The 20982-nt window shown below is 40.2% G+C and overlaps 2 protein-coding genes across 2 annotated transcripts in view; both read left to right on the forward strand.

Moving 5' to 3' along the window:
- The window catches only part of LOC309557489 (uromodulin-like), a 78981-nt gene extending 59245 nt beyond the window's left edge, over positions 1 to 19736 (forward strand). The window contains exons 10-11 of the mRNA XM_082260214.1: positions 2233 to 2253; positions 19329 to 19736. Coding sequence (XP_082116340.1) covers positions 2233 to 2253; positions 19329 to 19393 — 86 coding nt within the window. The 3' untranslated portion in view covers positions 19394 to 19736. The remainder of the gene's footprint in view (positions 1 to 2232; positions 2254 to 19328) is intronic.
- The window catches only part of LOC309558454 (uncharacterized protein), a gene marked incomplete at its 3' end in the record, with an annotated part of 200033 nt that overhangs the window by 102401 nt on the left and 76650 nt on the right, over positions 1 to 20982 (forward strand). The window lies entirely within an intron of this gene.

Below are 20982 nucleotides of genomic sequence, written 5' to 3' on the forward strand. Positions count from 1 at the left end.
TGTCTTGCAATAATGTTTTTTTTTTTATGCATTCCTAAACACTAAAATACAACAAGTCTAAACAAAAAACATGCTTCCTTTTGAGCAGTGTTAGTTTAAAGATAAATAGTGTTACTGCATGTAAATTATACACATTTGATTCTGCAATTATTCCTGTTTAACGTGACATTAAAATGATGATTCCAATACAAAGCGTTGCAAAGTTATTTACAAATGTCTACGTTTTTTTTTATTATTATTATTATTATTATTATTATTATTATTATTATTATTATTATTATGCAGGGGTTTTTTAATGGGAAATGTGTAAATATATGTTAAATGAGTAAAAATATGAATAGGTAATAAAAAAGAAAAACAACAAGAAGCTGAAATTGCGATTTGTCTGTGCCTGTCGAAGAACCCCCCCCCCCCCACACACACACACACATACGTAAGTAAGTAAGCATGAGGCATACATTTAAACCCTTTGATCACCCCCAGTATTAACCCCTTCCCTGCCAGTGTCATTTATACAGTAACAGTGCATATTTTTTAGCACTGATTACTGTAGTAGTGTCACTGGCCCCCCAAAAAGTGTCAAAAATGTCAGTTAGGGGTCCAATCTGTCCGCCGAAATGTCGCAGTTCCGCTAAAAATCGCCGCCATTACTAGTAAAAAAAAATAAATAAAAGTCCAAAAATCAATTCCGTTGTTTGTAAACGCTATAACTCTTGCGCAAACCAAATAAAATGTGCTTTTTGGGATTTTTTTTACCAAAAATATGTAGCAGAATACAAATTGGCCTAAACTGATAAAAAAATTACATTTTTAAAATTTTTTTATTGGGAATGTTTTATAGCAGAAAGTAAAAAATATGGCGTTTTTTTTTTTTTTTTTAATTGTTGCTCTTTTTTTCTTTGTAGCGCAAAATCTAAAAACTGCAGAGGTGCTAAAATGCTACCAAAATAAAGCTCTATTTATGGGAAAAAAGGACATCAATTGTATTTGGGTACAGCTTCACACGACCGCACAATTTTCCGTTAAAATAACAGTGCTGAATCGCAAAAAATGGCCTGGTCATTAAGGGGGCAAAAATCCTTCCAGTCCAGAAGTGATTAAGAGTGGATTTAACTTTTTTGTAACTTCAGCCTCAACATTACAGTTTTGAGAACCAGAAGGGTGAACTTATCATTGGCTGTTCCTACTGAATGTTGGGGCAGGATCTCAAAACTAACAAAATATATATATATATATATATATATATATATATATATATATATATATATATATATATTGTAAGGGGTTGGCTCGGTAGCGGGTGTGGTTGACCCCCTGAGTCGGTTCGTTACACAGAGGGACAGCCGAGGAGTGGTTGAAAACAACGGTCTATGGTTTATTCTTCCAATTTGCTGGAAACAAGTGCAAGCATCCAAACAGCATAAATCAAACAAACATAAAATAAACCCTGGCCCCTTGGGGCGTCTACCTTCACAACACAGGAACCTACCTATGGTGTCTGTCCCAACCTACTGCTGGGCAGACACTGCTGGTCATACAGCAGAAGACCAATAGTCTATTTGTTTTCTTTTCACACAGAAAAAGTCAAGACCACCTCACCTTCAGAAGTCTTTCTCAGCTCACTGCTCTCCTTAACGCACAAAGCCTCAGGATGCAGCAATCAGTAGTCATCCTCTGGATAACTTATAGAGGCCTTAATTGCCTCATTCTGAATAGCTGAAGCTTTCCAATGTCCTTAAGACCCCGTTCACACTGGGGCGATCCGACTTGCCGGGGCGACCTCACAGGTCGCGGTGCGCAGCTCGCACCGCGACCTCGGAGCGGCCGGCACGGACTTCATAACATTGAAGTCAATGCAGGTCGCTCCAGGTCGCCCCAAAGAAGCTCCGGACCCTTTTTCTAAGTCGGAGCGACTTGTGTCGCTCCTATTAGAACGGGTCCACAGCTTCTCTATGGCAGGCGACCTACGGCGACCTGTCAGGCGACCAGGTGTGAACGGGGTCTAAACCTTTCTGGCTACCTCTGCATCCGACACCTGACAGTAATTGGTGAATTGTTTAAACAAGGCAGAAATGTATCTCCCATCTGTGACAACACCCACAGATTTACCTGACTTCCTGTCACAATATATATATTATTTTATCAAGAAGTTTCAAATATATGTGCCTAAATAACATGTGTAGTTTGCTATATAAAAATCATAATACCTTTTTTTTTGTATTTTACTTCCAGCTGCTCCGTATTCTGGTGGAGGTAAGAGAAGAAAGTAAAAATTATAATTAATTACTGTACACCTCAAAGGGCATCACACTTGGCTGGCAGATAAAGTAACATATCAAGAGATTAAGGACTAAATAACAAATCTGTGTCTCTACTCCAGAGAAGATGTGTCCCATTCAGACATTCGGTCAGGTGACATTTCTGAAATGTGGAGGTCTTCTTCTGCACAGATAGACCAGGTTACATCTTATGTTCATTTTATGAGGCAAATTAAGAATCTTATCTGATGCAGAACCTTCCCAGAGATGTATAAACAATCTTTCTCATAATACCTCTTACCTAAGAACATCCTAAGGAATCGTACAAAATGTGTTTGGTGCTCATATGGAGGACTGGCCAAGTTCCAGCTGGTATACTTTATTCTCCAAGTAATTTGGTTACACCTTTGCTTGACAACAGATGCTTAAAGAGAGGCATGGGATTAAAGAAAAATAAACAGTCCTACATACCTAGATGGCTGCAGTACTGATTCCAGCTGCAGGTGTCCCCCACCGCCTTTAGGACTGAGAATTGTGAGATCAAACACCTCCTGATATACTCACAAACAACAGCATAAATAGGGCACCTCAAAGTCCAGCCTGATCTACTAGACAACTCCTAAGTGTGAGAAGACCTTCCAAAAGGATGACGCCTTTCAAAGAAAGATCCCCTCTTACTCAGAGCCAATGGATGATGCATAACTGCTCTCTATACAGTATAGTGGTTAAAAGGGTCAGATGATGACCCAAACAGGACTCCTCCCATCGTTTGGTGGGTATGATGGAACCTGAATCTGGCATCAAAATTACACACACAAGTATAGACACAAGTTTCACATAATATAACCCACATAACCTAACCGGGGAGGGAAAATGGCTAATTGGGCCCAATTTGGACATTGTCACTTAGGGGTGTACTCACTTTTGTTGCCAGCGGTTTAGACATTAATGGCTGTGTGTTGAGTTATTTTGAGGGGACAGTAAATTTACACTGTTATACAAGCTGTACACTCACTACTTTACATTGTAGCAAAGTGTCATTTCTTCAGTGTTGTCACATGAAAAGATAGAATAAAATATTTACAGAAATGTGAGGGGTGTACTCACTTTTGTGAGATACTGTGTGTATATATATATATATAAGAAAATGTATATACACTATTTTGTCAAGAGTGTTAGGATGCCTGCTTTTACACGCACATGAACTTTAATGGCATCCCAGTCTTAGTCCGTAGGGTTCAATATTGAAACCTAAACCTAAGCCTTGTGGACAGCCTTCCCAGAAGAGTTGAAGCTGTTATAGCTGCAAAGGCTGGGCCAACTCAATATTGAACCCTACGGACTAAGACTGGGATGCCATTAAAGTTCATGTGTGTGTAAAGGCAGGCGTCCCAATACTTTTGACAATATAATGTATATGGCAGAAGAGGAAAGGAGTGTGGGACTTTAAATGAGTGCAGCTAGACATGTACTTATCTTGGGATGAATAACATGAATCGCATATCAGACCCAAAATGGGGCTGTGGATGGCTGGCATGTATTCAAATGTATAAATATTAATTCATGATAAAGTATATAAAAGTACAATAAATATAATTCATATATCAATTATATAAATAAAAATAAATACACTAATAATATAACCAATAATAATTTATGAATAACAAATTTATTATGACACCTGAATCCTCATGGGTGCACAAACTTTTCATTACACAATTTAAGACCCAAACCATGGGGACCCATGAGGAGATGACATAAACAAATATATAATTTTCAATTGATAATACATACAGTCACATACAAAAATATACTTAATAAATACCATAATATAATTCATTGACATAAAAATAGATATACTGATGACATATCCAAAATAATGATTTATGAATAACTGATTTAATATAACACAATCTTCTCTATTTTATGCGGTCTTTCAATATAAGAGGCTTGAATAGAAGTATCTGAGTAATTGTAGGCTCGACGCGTTTCGTGGACCTCCGTCCACTCATCAGGAGTTTTAGAGGTAGATTGTGTATCTATAAATACAAATCTAAGTTAGACCTATGAACTAGTATGGAAAAGGGGGGGGGGAAGAAAGAATGATTGTATACATATATCTAGTTGGGAATAATAAGTAAAATGTACACTACCTTAAGTAGTGTCATATGTTTAAAGAGATCCAATCCTAGGGAGGAGGGGCCGGGCCGAGCCGAAAAATGCCTGACCCGGGGCTGAGGCATGGACCACATCAAATACATAGGAAGAGGCAGGAGAGAGGTGAGAATCCGGTATGAGATGAAAAGGTGATGAATTGACCAAAAAACTCGTTAAAGAGTAATATGGTAGACACACTGAAATCAGAAAAAAAGAGAAAAAAAAAAAAAAAGAAAAGAACAAAAAACAGAGGAAAAATGTTTTTAGGAATTTATAATTATTATATTTCCTGAGATTGTATAATATAATAGCCTTTGTTTAAAAATAAATCATTCTTAAAAAATATATGATAAAAGAAAAAATTGTTTTTATCATGGATAAAAGGATTAATCCGGATTTAAAGGATAATATATATATAATAAAAATAGAGCAGTGAGCCATATGAAAGAAGTGTCAAGGGTGTGGATATCAAGGAAGTTGACCAAGTATGAGATATCATATAAAAGTGCAATGAAAATACCAGTCTCTAGAAAAGGGGGAGCAGATGAAGGTGAAAGGGTGTAGTGTGATGTAGAAATGAAAAGCATATTACTATGGGAGATAGATTAAAGAGTGATAAAGGAAGGGGGTCGAGAGCCATAATGAGATGTGAAAAACCGGTAGAGACACGTTATGTGTCCACCCCGAAGTCAATCATGCTGAAAAGGGAGTGCAAAAAAGTGAATAGGGAGAATGGAATGTGACAATAAAGCCAAATTACCGCAACAAGAGTGTATGAAGATACACCAAAGAGGATTGAAGAGATTGAAGATAATAGCGTAACCAGCCTGCATTTCCCATAGTATAGATGTGGAGCCACGCCAACGCCATGTTGGCGTCGGATATATATGGACGGAACTCTAACGCCCACATCCGGTCAGAAGACCGGATGCTGGTCATAGGGACCGCCCTCCGATGCTGATGGAAATCGGTAGTTATGACAACGCGACGCCAAATGATGCCGCATACATATCATACCGAGCATGGCGCCGATGATAGCAGGCCAGCCCCGCCCCCCGCCTGGATGCTGAGAAGCAGAGACAGGCAAGAGGGAAAGGCGGCGTACATTCATCGCAGCCCCGGAACAGGAATTCCGGGTCAGCCCTTTTCCTCCAATACCACATAGAATTATATCTGTCTCAGGGGAAAAGGAATATTAAAGATTAATTGGGCTTGAAGAAAATGTAATCATTGAGGAAACTAGATAACTATTGCTCAAAAAATATTTATTAATAATAGATAGATAAATGAAATTATAAAATGAATGGTGTATATATATATATATATATATATGGATAACTCAGGTGGCAGACCTAAAAGGGGTGTTTTCCACCCAGACTGTAACAGAGCAAACAAGGGAAGAATAGATCTGCCACATAGATTGTCCATTAAAATGTCTAGTGCCTCCATCCCTAGTTAATATGGCAGAAGAGGAAAGGAGTGTGGGACTTTAAATGAGTGCAGCTAGACATGTACTTATCTTGGGATGAATAACATGAATCGCATATGAGACCCAAAATGGGGCTGTGGATGGCTGGCATGTATTCAAATGTATAAATATTAATTCATGATAAAGTATATAAAAGTACAATAAATATAATTCATATATCAATTATATAAATAAAAATAAATACACTAATAATATAACCAATAATAATTTATGAATAACAAATTTATTATGACACCTGAATCCTCATGGGTGCACAAACTTTTCATTACACAATTTAAGACCCAAACCATGGGGACCCATGAGGAGATGACATAAACAAATATATAATTTTCAATTGATAATACATACAGTCACATACAAAAATATACTTAATAAATACCATAATATAATTCATTGACATAAAAATAGATATACTGATGACATATCCAAAATAATGATTTATGAATAACTGATTTAATATAACACAATCTTCTCTATTTTATGCGGTCTTTCAATATAAGAGGCTTGAATAGAAGTATCTGAGTAATTGTAGGCTCGACGCGTTTCGTGGACCTCCGTCCACTCATCAGGAGTTTTAGAGGTAGATTGTGTATCTATAAATACAAATCTAAGTTAGACCTATGAACTAGTATGGAAAAGGGGGGGGGGGGAAGAAAGAATGATTGTATACATATATCTAGTTGGGAATAATAAGTAAAATGTACACTACCTTAACCACTTACCGCCCGCCCGCCGTCATATGACGGCGGGACGGTGCGGCTATTATCCTGGGCGGACGTCATATGACGTCCGCCCATTCAAGCACGGCAGGCGCGCGATCGCGGGCGCGCCGCCGTGCACTGCCGGTGTCGGTGTGTCCCCGGGACACAGGCGGTCACCGGCAGGGGGGAAACAGCCAATAGGCATGGCTGTTTCCCACGTGATCGGCTGTGTTCCAATGACACAGCCGATCACAATGGAGGCGGCCGGGAGATGACCGCGCATGCGCGATCGGGAGCGCGCAGCGCGGTCATGTCGGTGGCACTGTGTTCCGTAGGAACACAGCTGTCACCGGCGGTAGTAAACAGTCACTGACAGTGACTGTTTACTATGTGATCGGCTGTGAATCCATTCACAGCCGATCACAAAATGTAAACACAGAGCAGTAACTGACTGTTACTAGCTCTTCTCTCCTCATACAGTTTCCAGTATGAGGGGAGAAGAGCTAGAAATAGTGAGTTACTGCTCTGTACACATGTACAAAGTAAAATCACACTAAAATCACAGTAATAAAGGTCCCCCCACACAGTCCTCAGCCCCCCCCAATGTCACCTGTCACCCAACAGTCACCTCATCAGTGCCCAGAAATTGACACCCATAACGTTCACATGTGAGCGCAGCGATCGCGGGCAAAATCACCGCGATTCTGCCCGCGATCCGGAAATCATTGCAAATTGCGGGACGCCTGTGCGTTGCCCGTGATTTGCAATAGCACCCCAAACGCTGTGCGATGTTGCCGCCATTTCCGCCTGCCGAATCGCAGTAACATCGCGCAAACATCGCATGACGCCCAAAAAAGTACAAGAGTTTCTTTGGGGCGTCATGCGTTGTTTGCGTGATGTTACCGCGATTCGGCAGGCGGAAATCGCAGCAACATCGCACAGCGGGCAACGCACAGGCGTCCCGCCATTTGCAATGATTTCTGGATCGCGGGCAGAATCGCAGTGATTCTGCCCGTGATCGCTACGCTCACATGTGAATGTAGCCTAAAGTTCACCGGTCACCAGAGACTGCCATCAGTACCGCCGTGCACCATCGCCCGTCACCTGTCACCCATCAGTGACCATCGCCCCGTCACCTGTCACCCCATCAATCACCGTCACCTGTCACCCCATCAGTCATCGTCATCTGTCACCCCATCAGTCATCGTAACCTGTCACCCCATCAGTCATCGTCACCTGTCACCCCATCAGTCACCGTCATCTGTCACCCTATCAATCATCGTCACTTGACACCCCATCAGTGATCGTCACTTGTCACCCCATCAATCATCGTCACATGTCACCCGGTCAGTGATTGTCATCTGTCACCTCATCAATCATCGTCACCTGTCACCTCATCAATCATCATCACCTGTCACCCCATCAGTCATCATCACCTGTCACCCCATCCGTCATCGTCACCTGTCACCCCATCAGTCATCGTCACCTGTCACCCCATCAGTCATCGTCACCTGTTTGCCATATACATGCAATCACTTACTGACCGCCTAACGACTATATGCGTCGGCCATTAAAAGCTAAATACTGGGGTTATGGCAGAAGATAGCCCCCATAACCCCGGTATTTTTTGAAACGGCGGGCGGTCGGCTTTCAGATAAGGGTGGTCCCAGTGGCGGATTCGCCGCGGAATTACCCTTACGGTGCAGGGGAAGAGGTGCCCCCCCCCCTCCTGCCGCGTCCCAGACGTTTTCCCAGCTTACCGGACCCGCCGGCAGCGGGGAAAATTATCCGGTCCCGGATCCTCAGAGACAGGAAGTCGAGTGAGGGCAAGATGGCCCTCACTCAACTCTATGGTCTTGGAGGACCGGAGCTACGTCAAAAGACGTTGCCTAGCAACCGGTTTAAAGGGCCGCCTTTTTTTTTTTGCTTTTTTTTTTTTCCTCTTTCAACAATTTTTTTTTTTTTTTTCTTTTTTAGTGTAGTTGTGAGGTGTGAGGTCTTTTTGACCCCAGATCTCACAATAAAGAGGACCTGTCATGCCTATTTCTATTACAAGGGATGTTTACATTCCTTGTAATAGGAATAAAAATTATCAAAACATTTTTTTTTTTTAAACTGTGTAAAAATAAAAAAATAATAAATAAAATAAATAGGAAAAAAAAAAAAAAAAAAAAATTAAAGCGCCCTGTCCCCGTTAGCTCGCGCGCAGAAGCAAACGCATACGCAAGTCCCGCCCACATATGTAAACGGTGTTCAAACCATACATGTGAGGTATCGCCGCGATCGTTAGAGCGAGAGCAATAATTTAAGCCCTAGACCTCTTCTGTAACTCTAAGCTAGTAATCTGCAGAAATTTTTAAAATGTTGCCTATGGGGATTTTTAAGTACCAATGTTTGGCGCCATTCTGTGAGCATGCGCAATTTTGAAGCATGACATGTTGGGTATCTAATTACTCGGCGTAACATTATCGTTCACATTATGGAAAAAAAATTTGCTAAATTTACTGTTTTCTTATTTTTTAGATCAAAAAAGTGATTTTTTTTCAAAAAAATCGCATTTGGAAGACTGCTGCGCAAATATGGTGTGATAAAAAATATTGCAACGATCTCCATTTTATTCTCTAGGGTCTCTGCTAAAAAAAAATATATAATGTTTGGGGGTTCCAAGTAGTTTTCTAGCAAAAAAATGATTTTAGCTTGTAAACACCAAGTGTCAAAAATAGGCCCAGTCTTAAAGTGGATAAATGGACAACTTTGTGTAAAGCGCTACTTGGATGTTAGGCCTATGTATGTGGCCAGGCTGTGAAAAAGTGTTACATATGTGGTATCGCCATACTCAGGAGGAATAGCAGAATGTATTTTGGGGTGCAATTTTTGCTATGTACATGCTATGTGTTAGAAATATTGCATAAATGGACAGCTTTGTGTAAAAAAAAATGTGTTTTCATTTTCTTTCCACATTTTCCAAAAACTTGTGGAAAAAAATGACATATTCAAAAGACTCATTATGCCTCAAAAATTATACGTTGGGGTGTTTGCTTTCCAAAATGGGGTCATTTTATAGGGGTTTCCATTGTCCTGGTGCTCCAGGGCCTTCAAAAGTACGATAGGTTGTCAGGAAATTATATGTGAAATTTGTGCTCCTAGAATGCCGGACGGTGCTGGTTGGATGTTAGGCCTCTGTATGTGGCCAGGCTGTGAAAAAGTCTCACACATGTGGTATCGCCATACTCAGAAGGAGTAGTAGAATGTGTTTTGGGGTGTAGTTGCAAGTATACATGTGCTGTGTGAGAGAAATAACCTGTTAATACGGCAATTTGTAAAAAAAAATAAAATAAAAAAAAAAATCTTCATTTTGCAAAGCATTGTGGGAAAAAATTACAACTTCAAAAAACTCACCATGCCCCTTATTAAATACCTTGGAATGTCTACTTTCCAAAAAGGGGTCATTTGGGGGGTATTTGTACTTTCCTGACTTTTTAGTGTCTCAAGAAATGAGATAGGCCTTCAGTACATCAGGTGTGATCAAGTGTGATCAATTTTCAATGATTCGCACCATAGCTTGTGGACTCTATAACTTTCACAAAGACCAAATAATATACACTTACTTGGGTTATTTTTACCAAAGATAAGTAGCAGTATAAATTTTGGCCAAAATTTGTGAAGAAAAATTACTAATTTGCAAAATTTTATGACAGAAACAAAGAAAAATGCGTTTTTTCACAATATTTTCAGTCTTTTTTTATTTATAGCACAAAAAATAAAAAACCCAGTAGTGATTAAATACCATCAAAAGAAAGCTCTATTTGTGTGAAAAAAAGGACACAATTTTTGAATGGGTACAGTGTTGCATGACTGAGTAATTCTCAGTCAAAGTGTGAGAGCGCTGAAAGCTGAAAATCGGTCTGGGCAGGAAGGGGGTGAAAGTGCACTGTAGGTAAGTGGTTAAGTAGTGTCATATGTTTAAAGAGATCCAATCCTAGGGAGGAGGGGCCGGGCCGAGCCGAAAAATGCCTGACCCGGGGCTGAGGCATGGACCACATCAAATACATAGGAAGAGGCAGGAGAGAGGTGAGAATCCGGTATGAGATGAAAAGGTGATGAATTGACCAAAAAACTCGTTAAAGAGTAATATGGTAGACACACTGAAATCAGAAAAAAAGAGAAAAAAAAAAAAAAAAAAAAAAAAAGAAAAGAACAAAAAACAGAGGAAAAATGTTTTTAGGAATTTATAATTATTATATTTCCTGAGATTGTATAATATAATAGCCTTTGTTTAAAAATAAATCATTCTTAAAAAATATATGATAAAAGAAAAAATTGTTTTTATCATGGATAAAAGGATTAATCCGGATTTAAAGGATAATATATATATAATAAAAATAGAGCAGTGAGCCATATGAAAGAAGTGTCAAGGGTGTGGATATCAAGGAAGTTGACCAAGTATGAGATATCATATAAAAGTGCAATGAAAATACCAGTCTCTAGAAAAGGGGGAGCAGATGAAGGTGAAAGGGTGTAGTGTGATGTAGAAATGAAAAGCATATTACTATGGGAGATAGATTAAAGAGTGATAAAGGAAGGGGGTCGAGAGCCATAATGAGATGTGAAAAACCGGTAGAGACACGTTATGTGTCCACCCCGAAGTCAATCATGCTGAAAAGGGAGTGCAAAAAAGTGAATAGGGAGAATGGAATGTGACAATAAAGCCAAATTACCGCAACAAGAGTGTATGAAGATACACCAAAGAGGATTGAAGAGATTGAAGATAATAGCGTAACCAGCCTGCATTTCCCATAGTATAGATGTGGAGCCACGCCAACGCCATGTTGGCGTCGGATATATATGGACGGAACTCTAACGCCCACATCCGGTCAGAAGACCGGATGCTGGTCATAGGGACCGCCCTCCGATGCTGATGGAAATCGGTAGTTATGACAACGCGACGCCAAATGATGCCGCATACATATCATACCGAGCATGGCGCCGATGATAGCAGGCCAGCCCCGCCCCCCGCCTGGATGCTGAGAAGCAGAGACAGGCAAGAGGGAAAGGCGGCGTACATTCATCGCAGCCCCGGAACAGGAATTCCGGGTCAGCCCTTTTCCTCCAATACCACATAGAATTATATCTGTCTCAGGGGAAAAGGAATATTAAAGATTAATTGGGCTTGAAGAAAATGTAATCATTGAGGAAACTAGATAACTATTGCTCAAAAAATATTTATTAATAATAGATAGATAAATGAAATTATAAAATGAATGGTGTATATATATATATATATATATATGGATAACTCAGGTGGCAGACCTAAAAGGGGTGTTTTCCACCCAGACTGTAACAGAGCAAACAAGGGAAGAATAGATCTGCCACATAGATTGTCCATTAAAATGTCTAGTGCCTCCATCCCTAGTTAATATGGCAGAAGAGGAAAGGAGTGTGGGACTTTAAATGAGTGCAGCTAGACATGTACTTATCTTGGGATGAATAACATGAATCGCATATCAGACCCAAAATGGGGCTGTGGATGGCTGGCATGTATTCAAATGTATAAATATTAATTCATGATAAAGTATATAAAAGTACAATAAATATAATTCATATATCAATTATATAAATAAAAATAAATACACTAATAATATAACCAATAATAATTTATGAATAACAAATTTATTATGACACCTGAATCCTCATGGGTGCACAAACTTTTCATTACACAATTTAAGACCCAAACCATGGGGACCCATGAGGAGATGACATAAACAAATATATAATTTTCAATTGATAATACATACAGTCACATACAAAAATATACTTAATAAATACCATAATATAATTCATTGACATAAAAATAGATATACTGATGACATATCCAAAATAATGATTTATGAATAACTGATTTAATATAACACAATCTTCTCTATTTTATGCGGTCTTTCAATATAAGAGGCTTGAATAGAAGTATCTGAGTAATTGTAGGCTCGACGCGTTTCGTGGACCTCCGTCCACTCATCAGGAGTTTTAGAGGTAGATTGTGTATCTATAAATACAAATCTAAGTTAGACCTATGAACTAGTATGGAAAAGGGGGGGGGGAAGAAAGAATGATTGTATACATATATCTAGTTGGGAATAATAAGTAAAATGTACACTACCTTAAGTAGTGTCATATGTTTAAAGAGATCCAATCCTAGGGAGGAGGGGCCGGGCCGAGCCGAAAAATGCCTGACCCGGGGCTGAGGCATGGACCACATCAAATACATAGGAAGAGGCAGGAGAGAGGTGAGAATCCGGTATGAGATGAAAAGGTGATGAATTGACCAAAAAACTCGTTAAAGAGTAATATGGTAGACACACTGAAATCAGAAAAAAAGAGAAAAAAAAAAAAAAAAAAAGAAAAGAACAAAAAACAGAGGAAAAATGTTTTTAGGAATTTATAATTATTATATTTCCTGAGATTGTATAATATAATAGCCTTTGTTTAAAAATAAATCATTCTTAAAAAATATATGATAAAAGAAAAAATTGTTTTTATCATGGATAAAAGGATTAATCCGGATTTAAAGGATAATATATATATAATAAAAAATAATGTATATCTATATGTGTGTGTGGCCTGTAACATAGACAATGAACATAACATAAACAATGTAGATCTGAAGTGTTGGGGAATGGCAAACCAGGGCTATCACAAATACAGGGGCAAACTGCAGCAAAGCTCTAATGAATGCAAAACTTCCACATTCCTGGGCAAGAAAACAAGCCCAAATTAAAAGGCATCGCTCTGGAATGCGCGTCAGCCCAGAACAGGAAGTGCAGGTCAGCTATGCGTTCAAGCCACTGTTTTCAGGAGGGGGGGCGTAAATACCACTTCCGTTGTTAATGAGTGTACATCATTTCCGGTGTGGGTGGGAGATAGAAGACAAGCGGAAGCGCCCACTACACAGGGACATGGAACATTGTGAAGACCATTCAGCACGAGCCCCACTGCAATGAAAATGCAATGACAAGAAGCAAAGAGCTCCATATATGTACAGTATACACAGTGGGACCCCTGCAACCAACCCATACTGCATTATGTGAAATGACAACATTAACTATATATATTAACCACTTGCCGACTGCCACACGACTATTTTCTGCGGCAGTCTGGCTCTCCTGGGCAAACCGACTTAGGGCTATGTCGCTCGCCCAGGCGCCTCTAGGGGGCAAGTGCGCGCCGCCGGAGAGAGGCGCGCACCCGCCCCTGCTTGTTCCCGCACATCCGAGCACGAGTGACCGGCGGCTTCGATGTCCGACGGTCACTCGCAATCTCCCACTGGAGAGGGAGAAAGGCAGACGGCTGATGTAAACACAGCCGCCTGTCATTCTCCCTGGTGTAACTGCAGAGATCATAAGATCCTGCTATGTAGGATCGTATGTCTCTGTGGTTACATCACAAGCCACGCCCCTTTACAGTTAGAAGCACACCCCTAGGAACACACTTAACCCCTGGATCTCTAATAAAGTTAACCCCTTCCCTGCCAGTGTCATTTTTACAGTAACAGTGCATATGTATAGCACTGATTACTGCAGAAATGTCACTGGTACCCCCATAAAAGTGTCAAAAATGTTAGTCAGGGGTCGGATATGTCCGCCACAATGTCGCAGTCCCGCAAAAAAAAACGCAGATCGCCGCCATTACTAATTAAAAAAAAAAAACAATAAAAATGGCAGAAATCTTTCCCTCAGTTAGTAAACGCAATAACTTTTGCGCAAACCAATCAAAATACGCTTATTGCAATCTGTTTTACCAAAAATATGTAGCAGAAAACAAATTGGCCTAAAATGTTAAAAAAATTAGATTTTTAAATTTTTTGGGGGGGAATTTCATATAAAAAAATTTGAAAAATATTGTTATTTTTTCAAAATTTATGCTCTTTTTTTGTTTATAGCGCAAAAAATAAAAATCGCACAGGTGATCAAATACCACCAAAAGAAAGCTCTGTTTGTGGGGAAAAAAAGGACGTCAATTTCATTTGGGTACAGCGTTGCATAACCGCGCAATTGTCCGTTAAATTCATGCAGTGCCGAATCGCAAAATAGGCCCTGGTCAGGAAGGGGGTAAAATCTTCCGGGGCTTAAGTGGTTAAATACCACTTCTGTTGTCAGTGTACATCATTTCCAGTTTGGGTGGGAGATAGAAGACACGCAGAAGCGCCCACTACACAGGGACATGGAACATTGTGAAGACCATTCAGCACGAGCCCCACTGGCAGTGCAATAACAATGCAATGACAAGAACCAAAGAGCTCCATATATGCACAGCATACACAGTGGGACCCCTGCAGCCAACCAATACTGCATAATGTGAAATTACAACATTAACTATATATATATATATATTAATAATAAAGACATTCGATCCACACTAATGTAAATCCAGTGCATATATTACATAAAAGTGTCCAACACAATGTGAAACTCAATTCCTCCTCATAAATTGATATTCCTCCACCATCAAAAGTGAGATCCTCCACCAAAAACAGGATAACCTGCTTACCGGATAAAGAGACCTCAAAAGGTCCTCAGCACTTTGAGGCTTTAACCCACCCAAGGCCTTGGGTCACTGAAGGGATAGGCAGACAGATGAATCTTCTATAAGATCTCCAATCACTGGTCACACTTCTTAGCTTCTCAAAGGAGTGACACTCCCCATGGAATATAACAAAAAATCTGCCATAGTGTAAAAGGTACCAGATTTTTATTATTGTATATAAAATTGCACTTACAACAGTGTAGTAAACATCAGCATTAAAATTAGCCGGCCATCTGCAATAAATTTGCCCATCCTTCCAGGAGCAATGGAGCGTGGTGACGTCAGCACGTCGCTAATCTGACGCGTTTCATCACAAATTATGTCGTCCTGGGGCACAAGTGGAGTGCTGACTCACGGCAATATATAGCATCCAACTAAGCCACACCTCGGTCTGAGCCTCAGGTAATCACCTACTATTCCGCCACCTTGGACAAGGGAAACTATGCCATTCCTCCTAGTCTATTACCTCTATCCCGCATTATCAAAATGCCAGGGTTAATAAACAAATATAAATTATAATGAAATTGTAATAAAGAAACCTTAAATGTATTACTAAACAACATCCCCCGATGGTTCTAATATTGGTCTAAATCAACATAAAACCATGGATGTAAACCCAAGGGATCCAACCTCCGGGTTTCACACAGCACAACTTTTTCTTGGTTAATTAATGTATTGGAGAATATCTCATATTTGAGTTGCTGCTTTTGTTTGTTTATATAGTGCAGTTATATCTTTTTTTGTTACATACTGCATAATAGAGATATACCGAACTGTTCACCGGCGGACAGTTCCCGGCGAACTTCGCATGTTCGTGTTCGCCTCGGAGGGCGAACATATGCGATGTTCGGTCCGCCTCCTATACATCATCATTGAGGCAAACTTTGACCCTGAACCTCACAGTCAGCAGACACATTCCAGGCTAATCAGCATACCCTCCCTCCCAGACCCTCCCACCTCCTATAAATAAGCAAGGGCAGCATCCATCTTAGATCATTTCTGAAGCAGTGTGTTAGTGAGAGCAGGGAGAGTACTGCTGCTGCTGCTGCTGCTGTTAATAGATAGGGACAGTTGTTAGTCAGTGTTCCCGGTCTTGTTAGTCAGTGTTCTTGGTCCACTACTGCTGTAAGGACAGCACCCCAAAAAGCCCTTCCTAGGGCTGGTATTTGAGGTTTTTTTTGGATATATATATCTATTGTCCCCAATAAAACCCTGTTTAGGGCTGGTATTTGTGTATTTTTTTTGTTCTGTGATATATATATATATATATATATATATATTGTCCCCAAAAGCCCTTTTATATAAAAAAAAGCCCAATATATATATTGTGCACTGCAGTTGCCTGCCTGCTGTGTGTGAGAGGCCACAGACCCACCACAGACTGTACTGTGTGCACACCACACTCATTTCGGGTGGCACAGGCACAGTACCTTGCATTTTAAAAAATATTTTTTTTTTTCCTCTGTCATAATTGCAGTGAGTGCTGTGTCAGGTCCACAGAGTGCACTGTACCCACTGCAGTGCACTGCCCATCACTGATATATATACGGTGGCACAGCATCTTGTTGCAAATTGAAAAAAAAAAATATTTTTTATTATTGCAGTTGCATAGGCTGCCAGTGACTGTCAGGTCCACAGAGTGTACTGTGCCCACTGCAGTGCCACTGTGTGCCCACCCACCACTGATATATATACGGTGGCAGGCATGACTTTTTTGTATTAGTGTCTGGGGGGGGGGGGGTCTAAAAAGCGTACCTGGGAAGTTTCAGCTCTGTAGCATGTCCAGAACCAGAAAAAAAAGATCATATAGGTGTAAAAGGGGTTCCCACCATCCCTGCTCTACTGAAAATTATCTTTTTTTTCTGGTTCTGGACATGCTACAGAGCTGAAACTTCACAGGTACACTTTTTAGACCCCCCAGACACTAAATCACACACACAAAAAAAAAAAAGTTCTTACAAATTGTCATTTTTGATAGAGAGCCAATTATTGAAAAAGTTTAAAATTCTTTGGATTTAGTGTCTGGGGGGTCTAAAAAGTGTACCTGTGAAGTTTCAGCTCTCTAACATGTCCAGAACCAGAAAAAAATAGAATTAGGGTTAGGGCTAGGGTTAGGGTTAGGGTCAGGGCTAAGGTTAGGGTTATTTTTAGTGCTTAGGGTTAGAGGATTAGGGTTAGAGGGGTAGGGTTACTGACTCCTACCCTAAGTACCTCACCATAACCCTAACCCTATCCCCTAAAACTAAACCTAACCCTAACCCTCTAACCATTACCCTAACCCTCTAACCTTAACCCTAACCCTCTAAGCCTAGCCATAAAAATAACCCTAACCCTAGCCCTAACCCTAACCCTAGCCCTAACCCTAATTCGTATTTTTTTTCTGGTTCTGGACATGCTACAGAGCTGAAACTTCACAGGTACACTTTTTAGACCCCCTAGACGCTTAATCCAAAGAAATGTTTTATTTTTTTTATTTATTTATTTATTTTTTTAATTTTTCCAATAATTGGCTCTCTATCAAAAAATGACAATTTTTAAGAACTTTTTTTTGTGTGATTCAGTGTCGGGGGGGTCTAAAAAGTGTACCTGTGAAGTTTCAGCTCTGTAGCATGTCCAGAACCAGAAAAAAAAATTAGAATTAGGGTTAGGGCTAGGGTTAGGGTTATTTTTAGTGCTTAGGGTTAGACTGTTAGGGTTAGAGGGGTAGGGGTAGGGTTACTAACTCTAACCCTAAGTATCTCACCATAACCCTAACCCTAGCCCCTAAAACTAAACCTAACCCTAACCCTAACCCTTAAAGCCCAGTTACTGTCCCATTTTGGTCGGTTCTGGTCTGTTTGCGGTTGTTTGCGGTGCGTTAAACGGGGAGTTTGGTCGGTCAGAGTTTGGTCTGTCACTGGGAAGCGGGCGTAACCCTTACACTACCTGATCGATACAACATCATACCTGATCGTATACACACACTGGATGATTTAAAGCACGTTATTCCAAACAATTTAGGAATGTTAGGTGATTTATTCCCTTTATGGATTAAAACCCGACTCTGCGTCAACTACGTAATTTTCCATGGGAGTTTTGCCATGGATCCCCCTCCGGCATGCCACAGTCCAGGTGTTAGTCCCCTTGAAACAACTTTTCCATCACTATTGTGGCCAGAAAGAGTTCCAAAAAAGATAAGTGCTATACAGCACCCCCTTTCCTGCGCTCGGAACCTGGTCCTCAGGCTGCCTCAATCCCGGAACTCGTGCTGATAATAGGCATCCATGATGGCTAGGCTTTGCTGCCCCTTACGACCAGGGCGGTCGACCAAACACTGAAAATACAAAGCAAAGAAAAGGGCGCACCAGCCTAGCGCATTATCCTCAGCGAGTTTATTAAATGAAAAATTAAAATCAGCTACTCACAAACAATCGTAAAATTCAGGCACATCAATTCCATAAATCTGCCTCATGCCAGAGGATCAACGTCTTTACTGGAAGCAGAGGGCTGACGCGTTTCGAGGCTCTGAGGAAGAGGCACAGCCTCGAAACGCGTCAGCCCTCTGCTTCCAGTAAAGACGTTGATCCTCTGGCATGAGGCAGATTTATGGAATTGATGTGCCTGAATTTTACGATTGTTTGTGAGTAGCTGATTTTAATTTTTCATTTAATAAACTCGCTGAGGATAATGCGCTAGGCTGGTGCGCCCTTTTCTTTGCTTTGTATTTTCAGTGGCCAGAAAGAGTCCCTGTGGGTTTTAAAATTCGCCTGCTTATTGAAGTCTATGGCGGTTCGCCCGGTTCGCGATCATTTGCCGATGTTCGCGTTCGCCGTTCGTGAACATTAAATTTTATGTTTGCGACATCACTACTGCATAATGCATAAGGCTTAACTGGGCCGATCGGGTGTCCACTTTAATCCTGTAGACAAGCTCTTACATTTAATCAATTGTATTTGGTATACACAGATTGCTGAGGGATGGTTCACTGTAGACTTCTCTGATACTTGGGGAAAATAAGTGTTTGTTGCTCCTGAGAAGCCTCAACTGGAAGCATCTCAGATCTGCCAGACCCTGGGGCACTTAAAAATGTACAGATTGGGTAACTGACTTCTAATGATTATGGAAACTTGTTAACATGACCTTTCATATTTATTTTTTGTCTTTCAGGCACTGCTGTACCAACTGCAAAAATATTCATCTCAACTATTGTTTTCCTGTTACTATTGTACTAGTTGTATGCTGGCTCATCAGAATGGATTTGTATCACATTTGTAGTTTAGTGTGATTACACATATGGTGGCAGGGTTCTATATATATTCAAAGCAGATTTTATCAAAGATAACAGAGCTGGTACTGCAGCCAAAGCCTCGGCAAGCTGGTAAATATTGGACATGGCTACAGAGTTCCCAGCATATTTATTAGGTGTTAAATGACATGAACACATTATAAAATGTACATTAGAACACATAGAGGGAAAGGAGAAGGTCTCTGACCAGCAGAGACAAGTGGGTCAGAAGAAAGAAAAAGATAAAGGAAAGCCAATCATTTTGAAACATCTACAGGAATATAAATGTGTCCAAAGTTGGACCTTTCTCTCAAGAATAATATATAACTGGGATCAGTAGGGGATATACTATATATGGGTTAGGTTGTATCTTTAGATCTTGAAAGGATACTGATAGCAGACAGGTTTTAGAATAGTTTTTTGAATGGTATTTTGTTATCCTTTTCTATATCTATGTACTAAAACTATCACTACTAACTTAAGATAAAACAAATCATATGGAATTGTTTTAATAAATATCATACACAAATAATAAACAGTAATAAAACGATTTAAATTTGATGGATCTTTTGACAAAGGTACTGTATATCATGGGAACCTCCAGATAACTAATGTATGGTCTACAGGAATATATTGTGACAATCATTTCATGTGATCGTCCAGCGTCTACCTTTTATTTAATTAAAAAAATAAATAAATAAAGGACATAGGCTAGCTTTACGGCAAAGGTTAAGTGGAATTCCAGCATTAACCTAAATTTGGATGGAATTGTAAAAAGTTATAACCAGATTTAGTTTATTACGTTCACTAACAGAAATAAAAACATGTCAGTCATTATAACCCCATATACTGTAACCTCATAATTTATTAAAAAAACATTTTTTTATTGTTGTCTGTGTCCCCGTTAGACAAATCCAATGTTTGTCTTAGTGACCATCATCACTTGAACAAGAAATGAAGGGGAAATATTTCACAATACATGGGTGTAGATAAGGTGGGGGGTCCACAGGGCAGTAGCTAGTGTTGACAACCATCATTCACCAAAAGCACTTCAAACTCTGCTGCTGCCTGTCAGACCTCAGTTAAGAATGTAGGGCCCTTCTTAGCTCCTCTTCGGCTCAGTTCACATGACCCAGTCAAGGTTGGACTTCTCACTCTGAATTACCTGGTCTGGTGAGTGAATTGTGGAGGGGGTTAGGGATGTACTGGGGTGGGGGGATTTGTATCGGGGGAACTGTACTGGGAGGGGGATCTGTAATGGGATGAACAGATCTGTTCTAAGGGGGAGAGATCGGCACTGGGATGGATAGATCTGTACTGGGATGGAGAGGACTGAACTAAGGGAGAGAGATCTGTACTGGGGGGGGGGGGGGGATTTGCACAAGGAGGGGAAGTTCTGTACTGGGCAGAGATCTGTACTTAAGGGTGTTCTGTACTGGGGGGGGATTTGTACAGAGAGATATGTGCTGAGGGGATAATCTATACTAGGAGTGAAGAGATCTGTACTGGAAGGGAGAGATCTGTGCTGATAGGGAG

The sequence above is a fragment of the Pelophylax lessonae genome, assembly GCF_965119305.1.
Source record: "Pelophylax lessonae genome assembly, chromosome: 6".
NCBI classification, from domain to species: Eukaryota; Metazoa; Chordata; class Amphibia; order Anura; family Ranidae; genus Pelophylax; species Pelophylax lessonae.